The following is a 15,749-nucleotide window of genomic DNA, read 5'->3' as shown; positions in this document are numbered from 1 at the left end:
AGCAGAGTCTCCTGTTCAAATGCAAGTCATTTTTTTTGTCCTTAAAAAGGATCATGACCATTTAATCATATCTTTGAAAACAGATTGTTATTTGCAGCATGCCGTGCCTTTACTTTAGCTAAATACGTTAACTATGTGCTTTAGTAGGATTTGAAGTTGAATACCCGATAAGCTTGCTGTTGTTGAGCAACAACTTCATATTTAACCTTGCTAGCCAGTTACATATGCGAAGCTGTAGCAAAAGTAGTACACTACGCCCGTGGCAAACTGCATACTTTTTTACTAAACCTTACAACATAAATAGTATGCGAAGAGGAGTACATACGATGCAGTTTATTTACATTGTACACTAGAATGGGTATTTGGACACGTACATATCTATATACTATATTGATAATCTATTAAATCTGTATTAAGCTTAAATGAATTACCCAGGCAAGGAAGGACTGAATAAAATGATTTGTCAAAGTAGAGAGATGACAGGAGAGATCCCCCTAGGATTTTTTTTCAGCAGTGGTGGCAAAGGTAAGGGGGGTTCTATTGCTGCTAGTGCCTGCACAATGATATGCTAGCTGTTCCCATAGACTTCCAGTTATTGAGCCAATGACTATCCATTTAATTGTACGTCTGCAGAAATATTTAAAAATTACTTTTGTAGGATACACACAGTGATATACAAAGACACAAAGCCGTACACACACATGCACATTGTGGATAAAGAGTTACCTGACTAACAGAACACAGAGGGTGTTCTTTATTGGAAGCCTCTCCAACATAATCCAGGTAGAATCAGGGTTTCCCCAGGGCAGCTGTCTTGGCCCATTACTTTTTTCAATCTTTACTAATGAATTGCCACTGGCTTTGAGGAAAGCCAGAGTGTTTATGTATGCAAAGGTCTCAACACTATACATGTCAGCTACTACAGCGACTGAAATGACTGCAACATTTGAAGAGTTGCAGTTAGTTTCAGAGTGGGTGGCAAGGACTAAGTTAGTCCTAAACATTTCTAAAACTAAAAGCATTGTATTTGGGACAAATCATTCACCAAACCCTAAACCTCAACTAAATCTTGTACTAAATAATATGGAAATTGAGCAAGTTGAGGTGACTAAACTACTTGGAGTTACCCTGGATTGTAAAAACTGTCATGGTCAAACATACTGATACAACAGTAGCTAAGATGGGGAGAAGTATGCCCATGATAAGGCGCTGCTCTACCTTCTTGACAGCACTGTCAACAAGGCAGGTCCTACAGTCCCTGGTTTTGTCGCACTTGGACTACTGTTCAGTAGTGTGGTCAGGTGCCACAAAAAAGTACTTAGGAAAATTGCAATTGGTTCAGAACGGGGCAGCACGATTGGCCCTTGGATGTACACAGAGAGCTGATATTACGAATATGCGTGTCAATCTCTCCTGGCTCAAAGTGGAGGAGAGATTGACTTCATCACTGCTTGTATTTGAGAGGTGTTGAATGCACCAAGCTGTCTAAAGTAAATGCACGTAAATGCCATTTACTCTTTTTGTGCGAGTGTTTACCCAGCTATCAGGGAAAAATGCACTGAAAGTATAAAAAGCATTACTTCATTCACCACCAATGGCAATTAGCTTTACCCACCAATTTTATTTACCACTACATCACTGGATAGAACATCCTCTAACATGTGAAACAAATAAAAGACTTTGGCCAGAATTCAATCGTTGCAGATAGTTTTCTGCACTGTTTTCAGAAGTGCATTTGACTTGCAGAGCTGCATGTCCTGGTTGGAGTGAAATTACACTATTTAGAAACCGTCAGTGCTGTTGTTAGGATGTGCTGTTGTCAGTACTGATTGGCATACACCACAGGCCTGCCGATTTCTAAATCAAGTGTCAGCTCCCTCCAACAGGAACACGCTGCTATGCAAATGAAACTTCAGAAGTGTAGTGCAAAATATATATATTTTTGCAATAGCTTATATTACATTCTGTTGTGAAAAGAAAAGCAGAAAATGTCTGCTGCTAAAAATGTATTTAGATTTTTTTTAAAGGTGGTTTGTCAGGATTTCCATTTCATTTGACACATTAATACTTTCATACTTTTTCTACTATCTTCTCTCTCCTTTTAAATGCATATAGGCTTCACTATGGAATGTCGAAGCACAAAGTAAGGCAACAGTCATGCCATCCTGCAGTGTCCACTCTCCTCCAGTGTGCATTCCCTGCTGGAATCATCCTTGACTCACCTGATACAAAATTCCTTTGTGGTTACAATATTGCGAAGAAAACTGCAGAGCATCTAAACAGTGTGCGGGTCCCTATCATTTTCCCATTTGGCACTTTTTTTCTGTATCCTATAACTGTACAAGTTTACCGGATTTAGGTACCATCGTTCAGGCCCAATTCGCCTGTGGTTTCAAGTCTCTTGGTAACGCTGTTGGTGACGGACCGGGGTCTGTTTGGCAGCCCTCTCACTCCTTCCTCCCACACCCCACACAGGCAGCTGGCTCTGGGGAGGTGGGGGGCGAACACCACCTCCAGCCTGCGAGGGGCGCTGGTACCGCCCTGCTCCCCGGTGCCCACACAGCCCGGGAGGCGGAGCAGCATCAGCCTCACCATCACCTGGTTGGCCCAGGCCATGCCCAGGGCGGGCAGCACCTTATTGTCCACCAACCTGCGAAAGAAGCATGTGGACGGACACACACACACACAGTCGCGTCAATAATGTCTGATCCCTGGCCGTGACCCCACTCTCCGAGGGTGTCTCAGGGGGAGTGGGGTATGCAAACACCACTTTTTCAAATTTACACATATTAATACACACTGCTACATGTGTGAAATAGGACAAATGTAAGCACCCACCTAATTATTACTACAACACAAAGACACAAAGCCATACACACACACCTATACTCATATCGCTCTATGCTAGTAAATATACCAAGAGACTCAAACAGCTTACCCAAAGTTACAGTGTGCTGGATCTGGCCCATCCATTACTTCTGTCACCTGAATAGGTACGGTGTAATAACTCATTACATTATTCAGAACATACCGCTAGCTTTTGTTCATCTATAGGGTCAGGCTACTATAACATAATTACATTATACAATGCAATATCAATAGAACACATCCAACATCATTCATTTTATTGATCCTTTATTTAAAACAGCAAAGTCACATTGAGATTAACACGTCCTTTTCAAGTGAGCCAAGAATAATAATCCATCATCTGACATGCATGTGTAGCAGCAGACCTGGGTGAAATACTCGGAAGTTTCCGGATATACTCGAGTTTGCACTTTGGAACTATTCCAGTGTTTCCCTACTAGTACCAGGAAAACCTAAATAGTCTGATATAGTGCATTTGACCCGGGTCTGCTGAGTAGTTAAGGCTTTCCCTACCTGGTTGATGCACAGCACCGGGGTACTGTAGTTGTGACTCAGGCGGTGGAGAGTGGCGGCAAAGGCCAGCATGTGGCGGGCTCTCTCGATACCCTCGTCCGCCTGGAACTCGCTGCGGAACAGAGCCGCCACCGAGTCCACCACCACCAGCCGAACAAGGCCCCGGGAGAGCAGAATGGGCACCCGCTGGGACACGCAGGCCTGCAGTGCACCCTGTTGGGACAGCACAGAAACACTGGTCACATGTATATTAGGAAGCACAGGTGACAAGAAAGTATTAGCACAGGTGAGAGGAGAGAGCATATGGTTCTTACAGTCTCACTAGAACAGCTTATGGAATGCTCCTCATCATGTTTGAACCAAAATCTTTTGTATCTTTTACTTCTGCAATAAATGGGAACATAACCCAACTACATATCCACGTCTGGAAAGCCAATTCCATGTGGACACGTCATGAACTGCTTTCAACCTGTGCCAGTGGCGTTTTATAGTAATTCTCCATTAAAGTGGGTGTCTGTTGCACCACTGTCCTACCAGATCGGCAGCATGCTCTATATAGATGTTGTCGCTGAAACGGATGCTCCGTATCAGGGCCTGGGGAAGCTCTGGCCGCAGCCGAGCCTGCTGGGTAATGAGCTGCCGCAGACGCTTGATGGGAAATGAGTCTTCTGTGCAAATATACACAGCTCCTGCAGGTGTAAAGACACATGCACATACAAAATATCATGCCATAAGCCTCACTATCTGCCAATAATGAAAAAGTTACAATATTTAGACAATACAGTTTACAGGCAGAACATCAGGAAAAAACACTGGCAACAAAGAGCTGGGTCGCATTTATAAGGGCATGCAATGCAAAACATTTTAAAACGTTTTCCAACAAATTATGTGTTCCTTATTGGAGAGGCTAGTCCAATTCGTCCCTCCCCGATTCAGTCCATTTTATCCATTAGGTCACCTGAATTGAGCCCTCCATACGCCAGTGGGTACTGCACAGAAAGACACAGCTGCAAGCCAAACTGGGTCTTTCCTGCACTGCTCTCCCCTGCCAGTTCTGTGATGCCGCTCAACGGTACACCACCTCGCAGTAGAGCGTCCAGAACGGGGCAAGCCAAACTTAGCTTGTGCCCAGGTTCCAAAGAGGGACACTCTCCACGGTGCACTTGTAAGGCTGTGTGAAAACAAACAATCCGTTACGTTGAATAATAAACTATAACTTGTTTGAGCCTAGGATTGTAAAGCCTAGGCTACAATCACTTCCGGGTGGCTGGATACAGTGGTAGAGTGCATCTCCAACTCTGGTTCTGGTGAGTTACTGGGGGTGCAGGCTTTTGTTAATTAATGCAATGCTGCAGAGGACTGAAAATGTCTCGGTTACTTATTAAACCTCCTGTTTTGGACTCAATTTTATTTTAAAGAAAATAAATTAAACTAGGCTACTTTTCCATTCGCCAGTCAGAAAAAAGTCTGCCCTGCCCTCTCTCACTAGAATGCTAGAAGATGCATATCGTTCAATCTATTGATTGAACAGGCACCGGTCAGTCGCAAGGCAAGCGATGACAGAGAAACACTGCTGATTTGACAATCTTCCCTCTATCCTACCTCCCGGTACCTGTTGGCAGTGTGATTTGTGCGCAGTGGTTGGCTGCAGTCAAATTTCTTTACATGGAGGAGAGCATGATGCACCTTCATAGTCTCTGTGTGTGAATTTCAGGGCTATACAGTGCGACTACTTTATTCGCACATGCGCCTAAAAATAAAAACATCCCAACAGAATGTTGCCACCACCATTGCTTCACCGTAGGGATGGTGACAGGTTTCCTCCTCCTCCTCCAGACGCTTGGCATTCAGGCCAAAAAGTTCAATTTTGGTTTCGTCAGACCAGAGAATCTGGTTTCTCATCGTCTGAGTCCTTTAAAAGTGCCTTTTGGCACACTCCAAGTGGGCTGTCATGTGCCTTTTACTGAGGAGTGGCCACTCTACAATAAAGGCCTGATTGGTGGAGTGCTGCAAAGATGGTTGTCCTTCTGGAAGGTTCTCCAGTCTCCACATATGAACTCTGGACGTCTGCCAGAGTGACCATCTGGTTCTTGGTCACCTCCCTGACCAAGGCCCTTCTGCCATGACTGCTCAGTTTGGTCGGCGGCCAGCTATAGGAAGAGTAGTGGTGGTTCCAAACTTCTTCAACTTAAGAATGATGGAGGCCAATGTGTTCATAGGGACCTTCAATGCTGCAGAAATGTTTTGGTATCCTTCCCCAGATCTGTGCCGACACAATCCTATCTCGGAGCTCTACGGACAATTCCTTTGACCTCATGGCTTGGTTTTTGTCTCTGACATGCACTGTTAACTGTGGGACCTTACATAGACAGGTGTGCGCCTTCCAAATCATGTCCAATCAACTGAAATTACCACAGGTGAACTCCAATCAAGTTTGAGAAACATCAAGGATGATCAATGGAAACAGGATGCACCTGAGCTCAATTTCGAGTCTCGTAACCAAAAGGGTATGAATACTTATGCAAATAAGGTTTTGTTTTGTATTTCTAAAAACTTGTTTTCGCATTGTCATTATGGGGTTATAGATTCATGAGTAAAAATGTTTGTCAATTATAGAATAGGGCTGTAACGTAAGAAAATGTTGAAAAAGTAAAAGGGGTCTGAATACTTTCCGAATGCATGTTGACATGATTTTGCTGTACAAAAAAAATCTATGAAAATGTATGGTTTTTGCATCACTTAGTCTAGCCAGCACTAAAACACCTGTCTAAACATAGCTAGCTAGTTGGTATGTTAGTGCTGGGCCTGAATCAAAATCTGCACACCCAGTAGCTCTCCATGTTTGAAGTTGGAGAACCCTGCAATAGAATAGAGCACGCCTACCTGTTACAGGTGAATGTCTGCGGTAAGAGATAGCAACAGCTGTGTGCAGGTGTTGCACGTCTGACTTTGACAGGTGGGTGAGTCGTTGTAGATCCGGACCCGAGAGACTGAGAATCTTCCTCGCTGATTTCACATTAGCTAAGATCAACATAAATGAATAATGAGCAGACACACCTACAGCATACATTTTAACACCACAACGTTGACTAGCAAAGCGAAATGTTATAGATACATTGCCTTCAGATGGTATACACACCTATTGACTTTATCCTAATGTTTTGTATTACAGCCTGAATTTAAAATGGATTACATTTTTTGTCACTGGCCTACACACTATAACCTGTATATTATTAAAAAATGAAAAGCTCAAATGTTTTGAGACCAGTATTCAACCCCTTTGTTCTGGCAAGCCTAAATAAGTTCAGGAGTAAACATGTGCTTAACAAGTCACATAATAAGTTGCATGGACTCACTGTGTGCAATAATAGTGTTTAACATTATTTTTTAATGACTACCTCATCTCTGTACCCCACGCATACAGATAATTGTAAGGTCCCTCAGTGGAGCAGTGAATTTCAACACAGATTCAACCACAAAGACAAGGGAGATTTTCCAATGCCTCGCAAAGAAGGGCACCTATTGGTAAATGGGAGAAAAAAAATGCAGACATTGAATATCGATTTGAGCATGGTGAAGTTAATTACACTTTGGATGGTGTATCAATATACCCACTCACTACAAAAAGATACAGGTGTCCTTCCTAACTCAGTTGCTGCAGAAGGAAACAGCTCAGGGATTTCACAATGAGGCCAATGGTCACTTTAAAACAGTTAGAGTTGAATGTGATAGGAGAAAACTGTAGTTACAATACTAACCTAATTGAGAGTGAAAAGGAAGCCTGTACAGAACAAAAATATTCCTAAACCTATATTCTGTTTGTAACAAGGCACTAAAGTAATACTGCCAAAAATGTGGCAAAGCAATTCACTTTTTGGCCTGAATACAAAGTGTGGTATTGGATATGCTCCAAACATATTACGGAGTATCACTCTCCATATTTTCAAGCATAGTGATGGCTGCATCGTGTTATGGGTATGCTTGTAATCGTTAAGAACTGCTGAGTTTAAGATAAAAAACAAATAGAATGGAGCTAGCTCACGGTCAGCTTGCTCACGGTCAGATAATTAGCAACATTAGCCTGGCTAGATGGCTACATTAGCCATCGACTTGTCTAGTCATTTAAATGCATGAGAACCTTCTTTGGCTTTTATAAACCAACAGTCTAGCTTGCTAATTAACTTAAATGGTGAAGCTAGGGCTAGGCGTTCTTGATAATGTTGGTTTGTGTCTGGGTGAGGGGTGGGACATACTACTTCAAGTACTACTTGACTTGTAACTACCCTAGCTAGCTGTATTATTTTAGTCTGGCTTTGATAGGTTTCAGCATAGTCAACAGTGTGCTTACTTTACTGCGGGAAAACATTGATATGTTTGCTGTAATGCTTTGGTCAGCAGATCATTAGTATAGCTAGTAGGCAAAGTTATGCAACCTTGTTTAGTCCTACCTGCTATAGTGGGTTTTTAATTAATTGGTACTCAAAACATTAGCTTTTTAGGTAGAATTACTGTCATGTTATTGAGGCCAAATTGGAAACCTTATTTGCGCCTTCTCTATTCCGGAACCAGTGGGTGTGCCGGAGTCTTGCCACCTCTCAACTAAGTAAGCGGTTTCAACCTGAAACACTATTCTCCTGCTCTAGTCTGTTTCAGGCATTGCAGGAAGTCCTGAAGACCAGATGTGTGTGACAAATTTTGTCCCAGCCCAGCTCAAACACCGGACTTAAATAATCAACATATTGAATCATGGCAATAGGCTATTTGTAATCAGGTAAGAGCTGGAACAAAAGCTTATGCACACTCCTGCCATTCAGATCTGGATTGGGGGAGGGGGGTATTGATATAATGCATGCTCCACTCTCAAATTGAACTTGTTGACTGATGCCATGAAAGCCAACCACCCCTCAAGTTACCCCTTATTCCACACTGTGCCTTTTATGCCTCATGGTCCCTCAACTTTGGGCACTGTGGAGCACTTACAGCTGGGGTAAGATTCTTCCATCATTCACACACAGTAGACATAAATGTAAACCACCATGTTGTCTACAATATGCTGTCATCAATAATGAAGTTGTATGCCTTTTATGCCCCCCCAACTTCAGACATTTTGGAACTCTCGATCTTATCTCTATAAACACACCCTACCTTCACCCATTTTCCCTATGCTGCTTCCTTCACTTGTTCTTCTCCTGATTTGATAACCTCTAGACTCAGTAACATGTTTAAAAGTGTTGTGGTGTACTGTTTTTGCTACCCTTTTTCCACCTGTGTAATGCTGTCCCGCTAATTCTGGGGTTCAGACTAGGGTTGCAAAGGGTCGGAAACGTTCCAGGAAACATCCGGAAATGTTCCATGGGAATCTTTCTTAAATTCATCAAAAAAAATTTATAAGCTAACAGTCAACCTCTTTTGTGGGATACACAAGGCAATTCTAGGTCTTGTGGCATATTTTGGTTAAACTATTCCCATTTCAATGGAATTGCAACCCTCTGCATGCACAGTATATTCTTCCATAACATGTACAGCTGATCCTCAAGATCTTGCACACTAATGAGATGCTATTGAGCCCACACTACTACACAGTCTGAGCCTAGGACTACATGCTTTCTGGTAAGTTTTGATTACAATACGGGGTGGGGTGAATATATATTTTACATGACATAAATTTTTTGTTACTAGTAAATAGTAGCCTACAGCAAAGTGTGTTTAAATTACTTTTACTTGTTAAAGATTTCTGCTAGTTAGTCTTTGCTACCATGTGGGTTTTAGCTAACTTGAGCCTGCTAACTGAGGAGTGTTAATTCACCTGTTTCCATACATGTTTCATTTTAAAACATTTATCTTCCAAAGGAGTTGTATAAATCTAACTGCTTAACTATTTATCTGTACATGGAATTGTAAGTTGTTTTTTTTTACATTAAAAAAAAACATCTTTACAGGAAAATGTCACAACCACTATCTGATGTGTGGAGACATTTTACTGCAGCTAATGGAGAAGGAAAAGCTGTGTACATTGGCAAATACTGTGCCAAATCATATGTGAAGAATGCAACAAAGATGCAGAATCATCTGGCCAAGTGCATAAAGTTCCCTCAGCGCTATAGCAAGCGAACTCTGACAAAAGTCCCTCTACTTCTATTCGAGGTGAAAATGATCAATCAGACACCTTATCAATAGCAACAGCTCATGGTCCTCCTGGAATCAGAAGTTTTTTTGACTCATTGGAGGAACGTAGTCAGAGAAATTATGACGAATGTCTTGCTAGAGCTGTGTATGCAACTGGTTCACCTCTGATGCTCACAGGCAATGTGTATTGGAAGAGATTTCTGAATGTTCTTCGCCCAGCATAAATCTCTCCAACCAGACATGCTTCATCTACTCATTTGCTGGATGCAGAGTTCAAGTGAAGGTCAAGCAAATCATAGAGAAAGCAGACTGTATTGCAATCATCTCTGATGGGTGGTCGAATATTCGTGGGCAAGAAATAACTACATAATCTCCACCCCTCAACCAGTATTCTACAAGAGCACAGACACTACGGACAACAGACACACCGGTCTCTACTTTGCAGATGAGCTGAAAGCAGTCATCAATTACCTTGGACCACAGAAGGTATTTGCACTGGTGACAGACAATGCTGCGAACATGAAGGCTGCTTGGTCTAAAGTGGAGGGGTCCTACCCTCACATCACAACCATTGGCTGTACTGCTCATGCATTGAATCTGCTCCTCAAGGACACCATGGCACTGAAAAAAATTAATACACTCTACAAGAGAGCCAAGGAAATGGTTTGGTATGTGAAGGGTCATCAGCAATCTACCTCACCAAACAAAGTGAGAAAAGTAAGAGCACCACATTGAAGCTGCCCAGCAACACCCGTTGGGATGGTGTTGTCATCATGTTTGACAGTCTCCTGGAGGGGAAGGAGTCTCTCCAAGAAATGGCCATATCACAGTCTGCCGATATGGACAGCCCCATCAAGAGGATCCTCCTGGATGATGTATTTTGGGAAAGAGTGGTAAGCAGCCTGAAACTCCTGAAATCTATAGCAGTAGCCATTGCACGGATTGAGGGAGACAATGCCACCCTGTCTGATGTTCAGACTCTACTTGCAAATGTAAAAGAAAAATCTGTACAGCCCTGCCCACTTCACTGTTGCTCCAAGCAGAGGTTACTGTACTTCTGAAATGCATCAGAAAGTGTGAAGACTTCTGCCTGAAGCCCATACACGCCGCAGCATACATGTTGGACACCAAGTATGCTGGCAAGAGCATCCTGGCTGGTGCAGAGATCAACAAGGCCTATGGTTTCATCCCTACCGTGTCGCACCACCTTGGCCTGGATGAGGGCAAGGTTCTTGGCAGTCTGGCGAAGAAACACTTCCAAGCAAGGGCTTTGGGATGGAGATGCAATATGGCAGTAGTGCCAACAAATCTCATCAGCCACCTGGTGGATCTGAGGCTCTTTCTCCGGTTGCCTCCATCATCATCATCCAAATCTCACCAACATCAGTTGCCTCAGAGCGCAACTGGTCCTTCTTTGGGAACATACACACACCAAAGTACGCAACAGGCTGACCAATACAAGGGTTGAAAAATTGGTGGTCATCCGGGCAAATTTGAGGCTTTTTGAGCCTGACAACAAGCCATCCTCAAGTGACAGTGAAGATGAGGCCTCAGTCTGATGTTCAAGAGGTGGACATTGAGGGAGAAGACATGGAAGCCTTAGAGGAAGACAACCACAAAGCTTTAGTCTAGAAACTATCATTTTACAGATGTATGTTGAAAATGTTTTTGAGAGATGCGATGGATCATTCAATATTCCCTTTTGTTGTTTGTGCTGGTCTAATTCGTCAAAATGGAAAAGCATAAGAATCGGTGCTCTCTCAATAATAATAGTGCATATGTTGCTCTTCCCAGGTTTGTGACATTGATGAATTAATCATTTTACTTCAATTCATATGTTATGTATAAAAGGCATATGTACAAATTGTTTACTATTTTGATTTCTTTAAAACAATGTAATTGTTGGAGTTCGGGTGTTTGACGTGATTTGATCAGTGACTAGGTGCATTTTTGTCAAATAAATATACTTATTCATTCATGATTATGGATATATTCTGCAATGAGTTAATCTGGCTTTGAATCTGCAACAGAACATGTCAACAAATTAGTTCTGAATTGCTTTAAAGTTCCACTACGCGGAAATCGCTCCGCCATTTACTGGTTGCTAAAATTCGAATGTTTGCCTAATTTCTGTTGGTAACAAAACAAGCAAGAATCATGTTGAGAATAATTGTACCATCTAAAAACGCTGTGAAATAACTCCTATAACCAAAAATATTGTATTTTCAGCTTTTTTGAAGCTGGTGTACAAAACTGAAAGTAACTGACGTCAAATATAAACTTAAGAATGGGAAGCATAACAATAGTGTACATAGAACAGCTCTACAGATTCTTAAACTTGCTTTCAATGATAATGACATATCTATAAAACTCACATTTCACTGTGAATTGTTCCGGTCGCCCCAAAAGGTTACATATTGCAGCTTTAATACAGCAGTGTATTCTGACAGCATGAATTAAAATAGTCACAAGGGCATTAATGAGGTCGAGCACTGATGTTGAGCGATTAGGCCTGGCTCACAGTTGGCGCTCCAATTCATCCCAAAGGTGTTTAATGGGGTTGAGGTCAGGGCTCTGTGCAGGCCAGTCAAGTTCTTCCACACAGATCTCGATAAACCACTTCTGTATGGACCTCGCTTTGTGCACGGGGCATTGTCATGCTGAAACAGGAAAGGGCTTTCCCCAAACTGTTGCCAAAGTTGGAAGCACAGAATCTAGAATGTCACTATTCTGTAGAGTTAAGATTCCCCTTCACTGGAACTAAGGGGCCTAGCCTGAACCATGAAAAACAGCCCCAGACCATTATTCCTCCTCCAACAAACTTTAGTTGAACTATGTGTTCAGGCAGGTAGCATTCGCCTTGCATCCAACAAACCCAGATTTGTCCATTGGACTGCCAGATGGTGAAGCGTGATTCATCACTCCAGAGAACACGTTTCCACTGCTCCAGAGTCCAATGACAGTGAGCTTTACACCACTCCAGCCGACGCATGGCATTGCACATGCTGATCTTAGGCTTGTGTGCGGCTGCTTGTGCATGGAAACTCATTTCATGAAGCTCCCGACGGACAGTTATTGTGCCGACGTTACTTCCAGCGGCAGTTTGGAACTTGATAGTGAGTGTTGCAACTGAGATGATTTTTACGTGCTTCAGCACACAGCAGTCCCGTTCTGTAAGCTTGTGTGGCCTGCCACTTCACGAATGAGACGTTGTTGCTCCTAGACGTTTCCACTTCACAATAACCGCACTTACAGTTGACCGGGGCAGCACTACCAGGGCAGAAATTTGCCAAACTGACTTGTTGGAAAGGTGGCATCCTATGACAATGCCACGTTGAAAGTCATTGAGCTCTTCAGTAAGGCCATTCTACTGCCAATGTTTGACTATGGAGATTGGACGGCTGCGTGCTCGATTTTATATACCTGTCAGCAACGGGTGTGGCTGAAATAGCTGAATCCACAAATTTGAAGGGTGGTCCACATAAATTATATATACAAATCTGACTTCTACTGGCATAGTATGCTGTAAAAGACCAAATGCATAAGACAAATAACACAAATTATAACGCAACATGCAACAATTTCAAAGATTTTACTGAGTTACAGTCATATAAAGGAAATCAGTCAATTGAAATAAATTCATTAGGCCCTAATCTATGGATTTCACATGATGGCATATCTGTACTCCATCTGTCAGTCACAGATATATTTATATTTTTGTTTTTTTTAAAGTACGGGCGTGGATCAGAAAACCAGTCAGTATCTGGTGTGACCACAATTTGCCTCATGCAGCGCAACATATCGCCTTCGCATTGAGTTGATCAGACTGTCGATTGTTGCCTGTGGAATGTTGTGCAAAGTGCAAAGTGGCTGGATATTGGTGGGAACTGGAACATGCTGTCGTACACGTCACATCCAGAGCATCCCAAATATACTCAATGGGTGGCATGTCTGGTGAATATGCAAGCCATGGAAGAACTAAGACATTTTCAGCTTCCAGGAATTGTGTACAGATCCCTTCGACATGGGGCCGTGCATTATCATGCAGAAACATGAGGTGATGGCGGTGGATGAATGGCACCACAATGGGACTCAGGATTTCATCACGTTAACTCTGTTGGTTCAAATTGCAAATGTGTTTGCGGCCCATAGCTTTTGCCTGCCCATAACATAACACCACCATGGGGCACTCTGTTCACAACGTTGACATGCGTAAACCGTTTGCTTCCACACGACGCCATACACAGCCTGCCATCTGCCTAGCACAGTTGAAACTGAGATTCATCTGTGAAGAGCACACTTCTCCAGTGTGCCGAAGGCCATCGAAGGTGAGCATTTGCCCACTGAAGTCGGTTACGACACCGACCTGCAGTCAGGCCAAGACCATTGGACGTACCGTCCAATTCTCTGAAACGACGTTGGAGGCAACTTATGGTTGAGAAATTAACATTTAGTTATCTGGCAACAGCTTTGGTGGACATTCCTGCAGTCAGCATGCCAATTGCACACTCCCTCAAAACTTGAGACAGCTGTAGCATTGTGTTGTGACAAAATGGAACATTTTAGAGTGGCCTTTTATTGTCCCAATCACAAGGTGCACCTGTGTAATGATCATGTTGTTTCATCAGCAAACTGTGCCAATATATCCTTCAAACACCAGCTTCAAGGGCATTATCACTTTCATATAATGGGTTACCAACATAGTCAAATAATGATTGACATATTTTCATTAAAATAACTATTTTGATTAATTGAGTCATACTATTTCATCCTTCCACAAGATATAGTCCTGACACAAATCTAGGGTTGCTACCCAGAGCCGTCTGATCATTCGTTCTATCGGCTTGGTTGCCAGAGACGTGACCCAGTCGTTCAGTCTTTTGTTCGTTCTAAATGTTCCATTGCCATACTGGTTGGCATCATTCTTATAACCCTTTCTTGCTAGCTAGCCAACTACGCCAGAATAATAGCAAAGTAGCTGCATTTGTGTTTGTTTAAGCTGGTTTCTAGTGACATTTATTTGGATACACGCACAACAATGAGCTAATGAGGCACGATTTTGCCTGGCATAGAAGATGTGCTTTCTCGTCAGGACACTTGTTCAGAGGAGCTAGCCAACAACACAGCTAACACAGTCACTTCAAACTGAAGCTGGAAAGACATCAAACTAGCTGCATTTCGTTTCACCTGTTTTCTATTGACATTTCTATGTATACATCCATAAAAATGCTGCCAGCTGATTCATGATTTTGACTGGCTGACTAGATGCCTGTCCGTCTCGTCCCGACATGTTCATTACTATGGGACAGCGGGATATCCAATTTCAATATTGAAACAATGTTGCAAATATCAGAGACAGACAGCAAGGTTTATACAAATATCTGCTATTTAAAATCAAATGCTAGTCTAAATTAAATGTCTAGATGCTTTTTATAGTGGAAATCAAATGTATAAATTGGCTGGCTGGGCTGATCACAGTGGATTGCACAGTGAGATGGAACAAAGTAAATAGACATTTCAACATCATAGCTTTAGCCAGTGGTAACTTGTGGAATATACAACTGGGTGGTTCGAGCCCTGAATGCTGATTGGCTGACAGCTGTGGTATATCAGACTGTATACCACCGGTATGAAAAAAAACTTTCATTTCACAGCTCTAATTACGTTGATAACCAGTTTATAATAGCAATAAGGCCCCTCTGGAGTTTGTGGTATATGGCCAATATACCACAGCGAAGGGCTGTATCCAGGCACTCCGCGCATAGCGTCGTAATTACAAACAGCCCTTAGCCGTGGTACATTAGCACTATAACACACCGCTCGGGCCTTACTGCTTAATTATAGACACGGGCTGGAATGCGGTTTTAACCAATCAGCATGCAAGATTAGTCCCACCTGTTATATAAAATTAGCTATTGTACGTCTAGCCGAATTATGGCTAGCTAGCGAACGTCCGTTTATTTTTTACCTTTCTTTACGGCTGCTATAATCCTTGGGTTGAGCTCCAATTGTTCCCAATCCATATTTCCCATACATACCATTTAGTCTGGGATACATTTCTCCATTCTGTGAGGCATCAGCAAGCAAAATGTGAACGGCATGCTGGTTAACTATTGTGGTAACAAAAACACTAGAGGACTGGCGCGCGAAATACCCGCCCACCAATCGTCATCACAGAGCGCGTCGCCGGATTAGTGATGGAAGGAACTAAATGTAAATTTAGGGGTGTACATTTAAAACCT

At 42.5% G+C, this 15,749-nt stretch overlaps 1 protein-coding gene across 2 annotated transcripts; it reads right to left on the bottom strand.

Moving 5' to 3' along the window:
* Positions 1–1,595: 1,595 nt before the first annotated feature.
* On the bottom strand, positions 1,596–15,694 carry xrcc3 (X-ray repair complementing defective repair in Chinese hamster cells 3). Of its 2 annotated transcripts, none has more exons than XM_024420571.1 (7): positions 15,476–15,694; positions 6,265–6,402; positions 4,340–4,552; positions 3,916–4,070; positions 3,382–3,594; positions 2,939–2,985; positions 1,596–2,650 (listed from the first exon to the last, which is right to left on the bottom strand). In XM_024420571.1, exons 1-7 carry the CDS (start codon positions 15,546–15,548, stop codon positions 2,356–2,358), a joined length of 1,134 nt encoding a protein of 377 aa, XP_024276339.1. In that variant the 5' UTR covers positions 15,549–15,694; the 3' UTR covers positions 1,596–2,355. The 2 variants fall into 2 exon arrangements, with proteins under 2 accessions (XP_024276339.1, XP_024276340.1); XM_024420572.1 differs by having other exon boundaries at positions 15,546–15,694.
* Between the last annotated feature and the right edge of the window lie 55 nt (positions 15,695–15,749).

The sequence above is a fragment of the Oncorhynchus tshawytscha genome, linkage group LG05, assembly GCF_018296145.1.
Source record: "Oncorhynchus tshawytscha isolate Ot180627B linkage group LG05, Otsh_v2.0, whole genome shotgun sequence".
Taxonomy (NCBI): domain Eukaryota; kingdom Metazoa; phylum Chordata; class Actinopteri; order Salmoniformes; family Salmonidae; genus Oncorhynchus; species Oncorhynchus tshawytscha.
The sequence above is the reverse complement of the archived record's forward strand: the minus strand, read 5'-3'. Positions and strand labels throughout refer to the sequence as shown.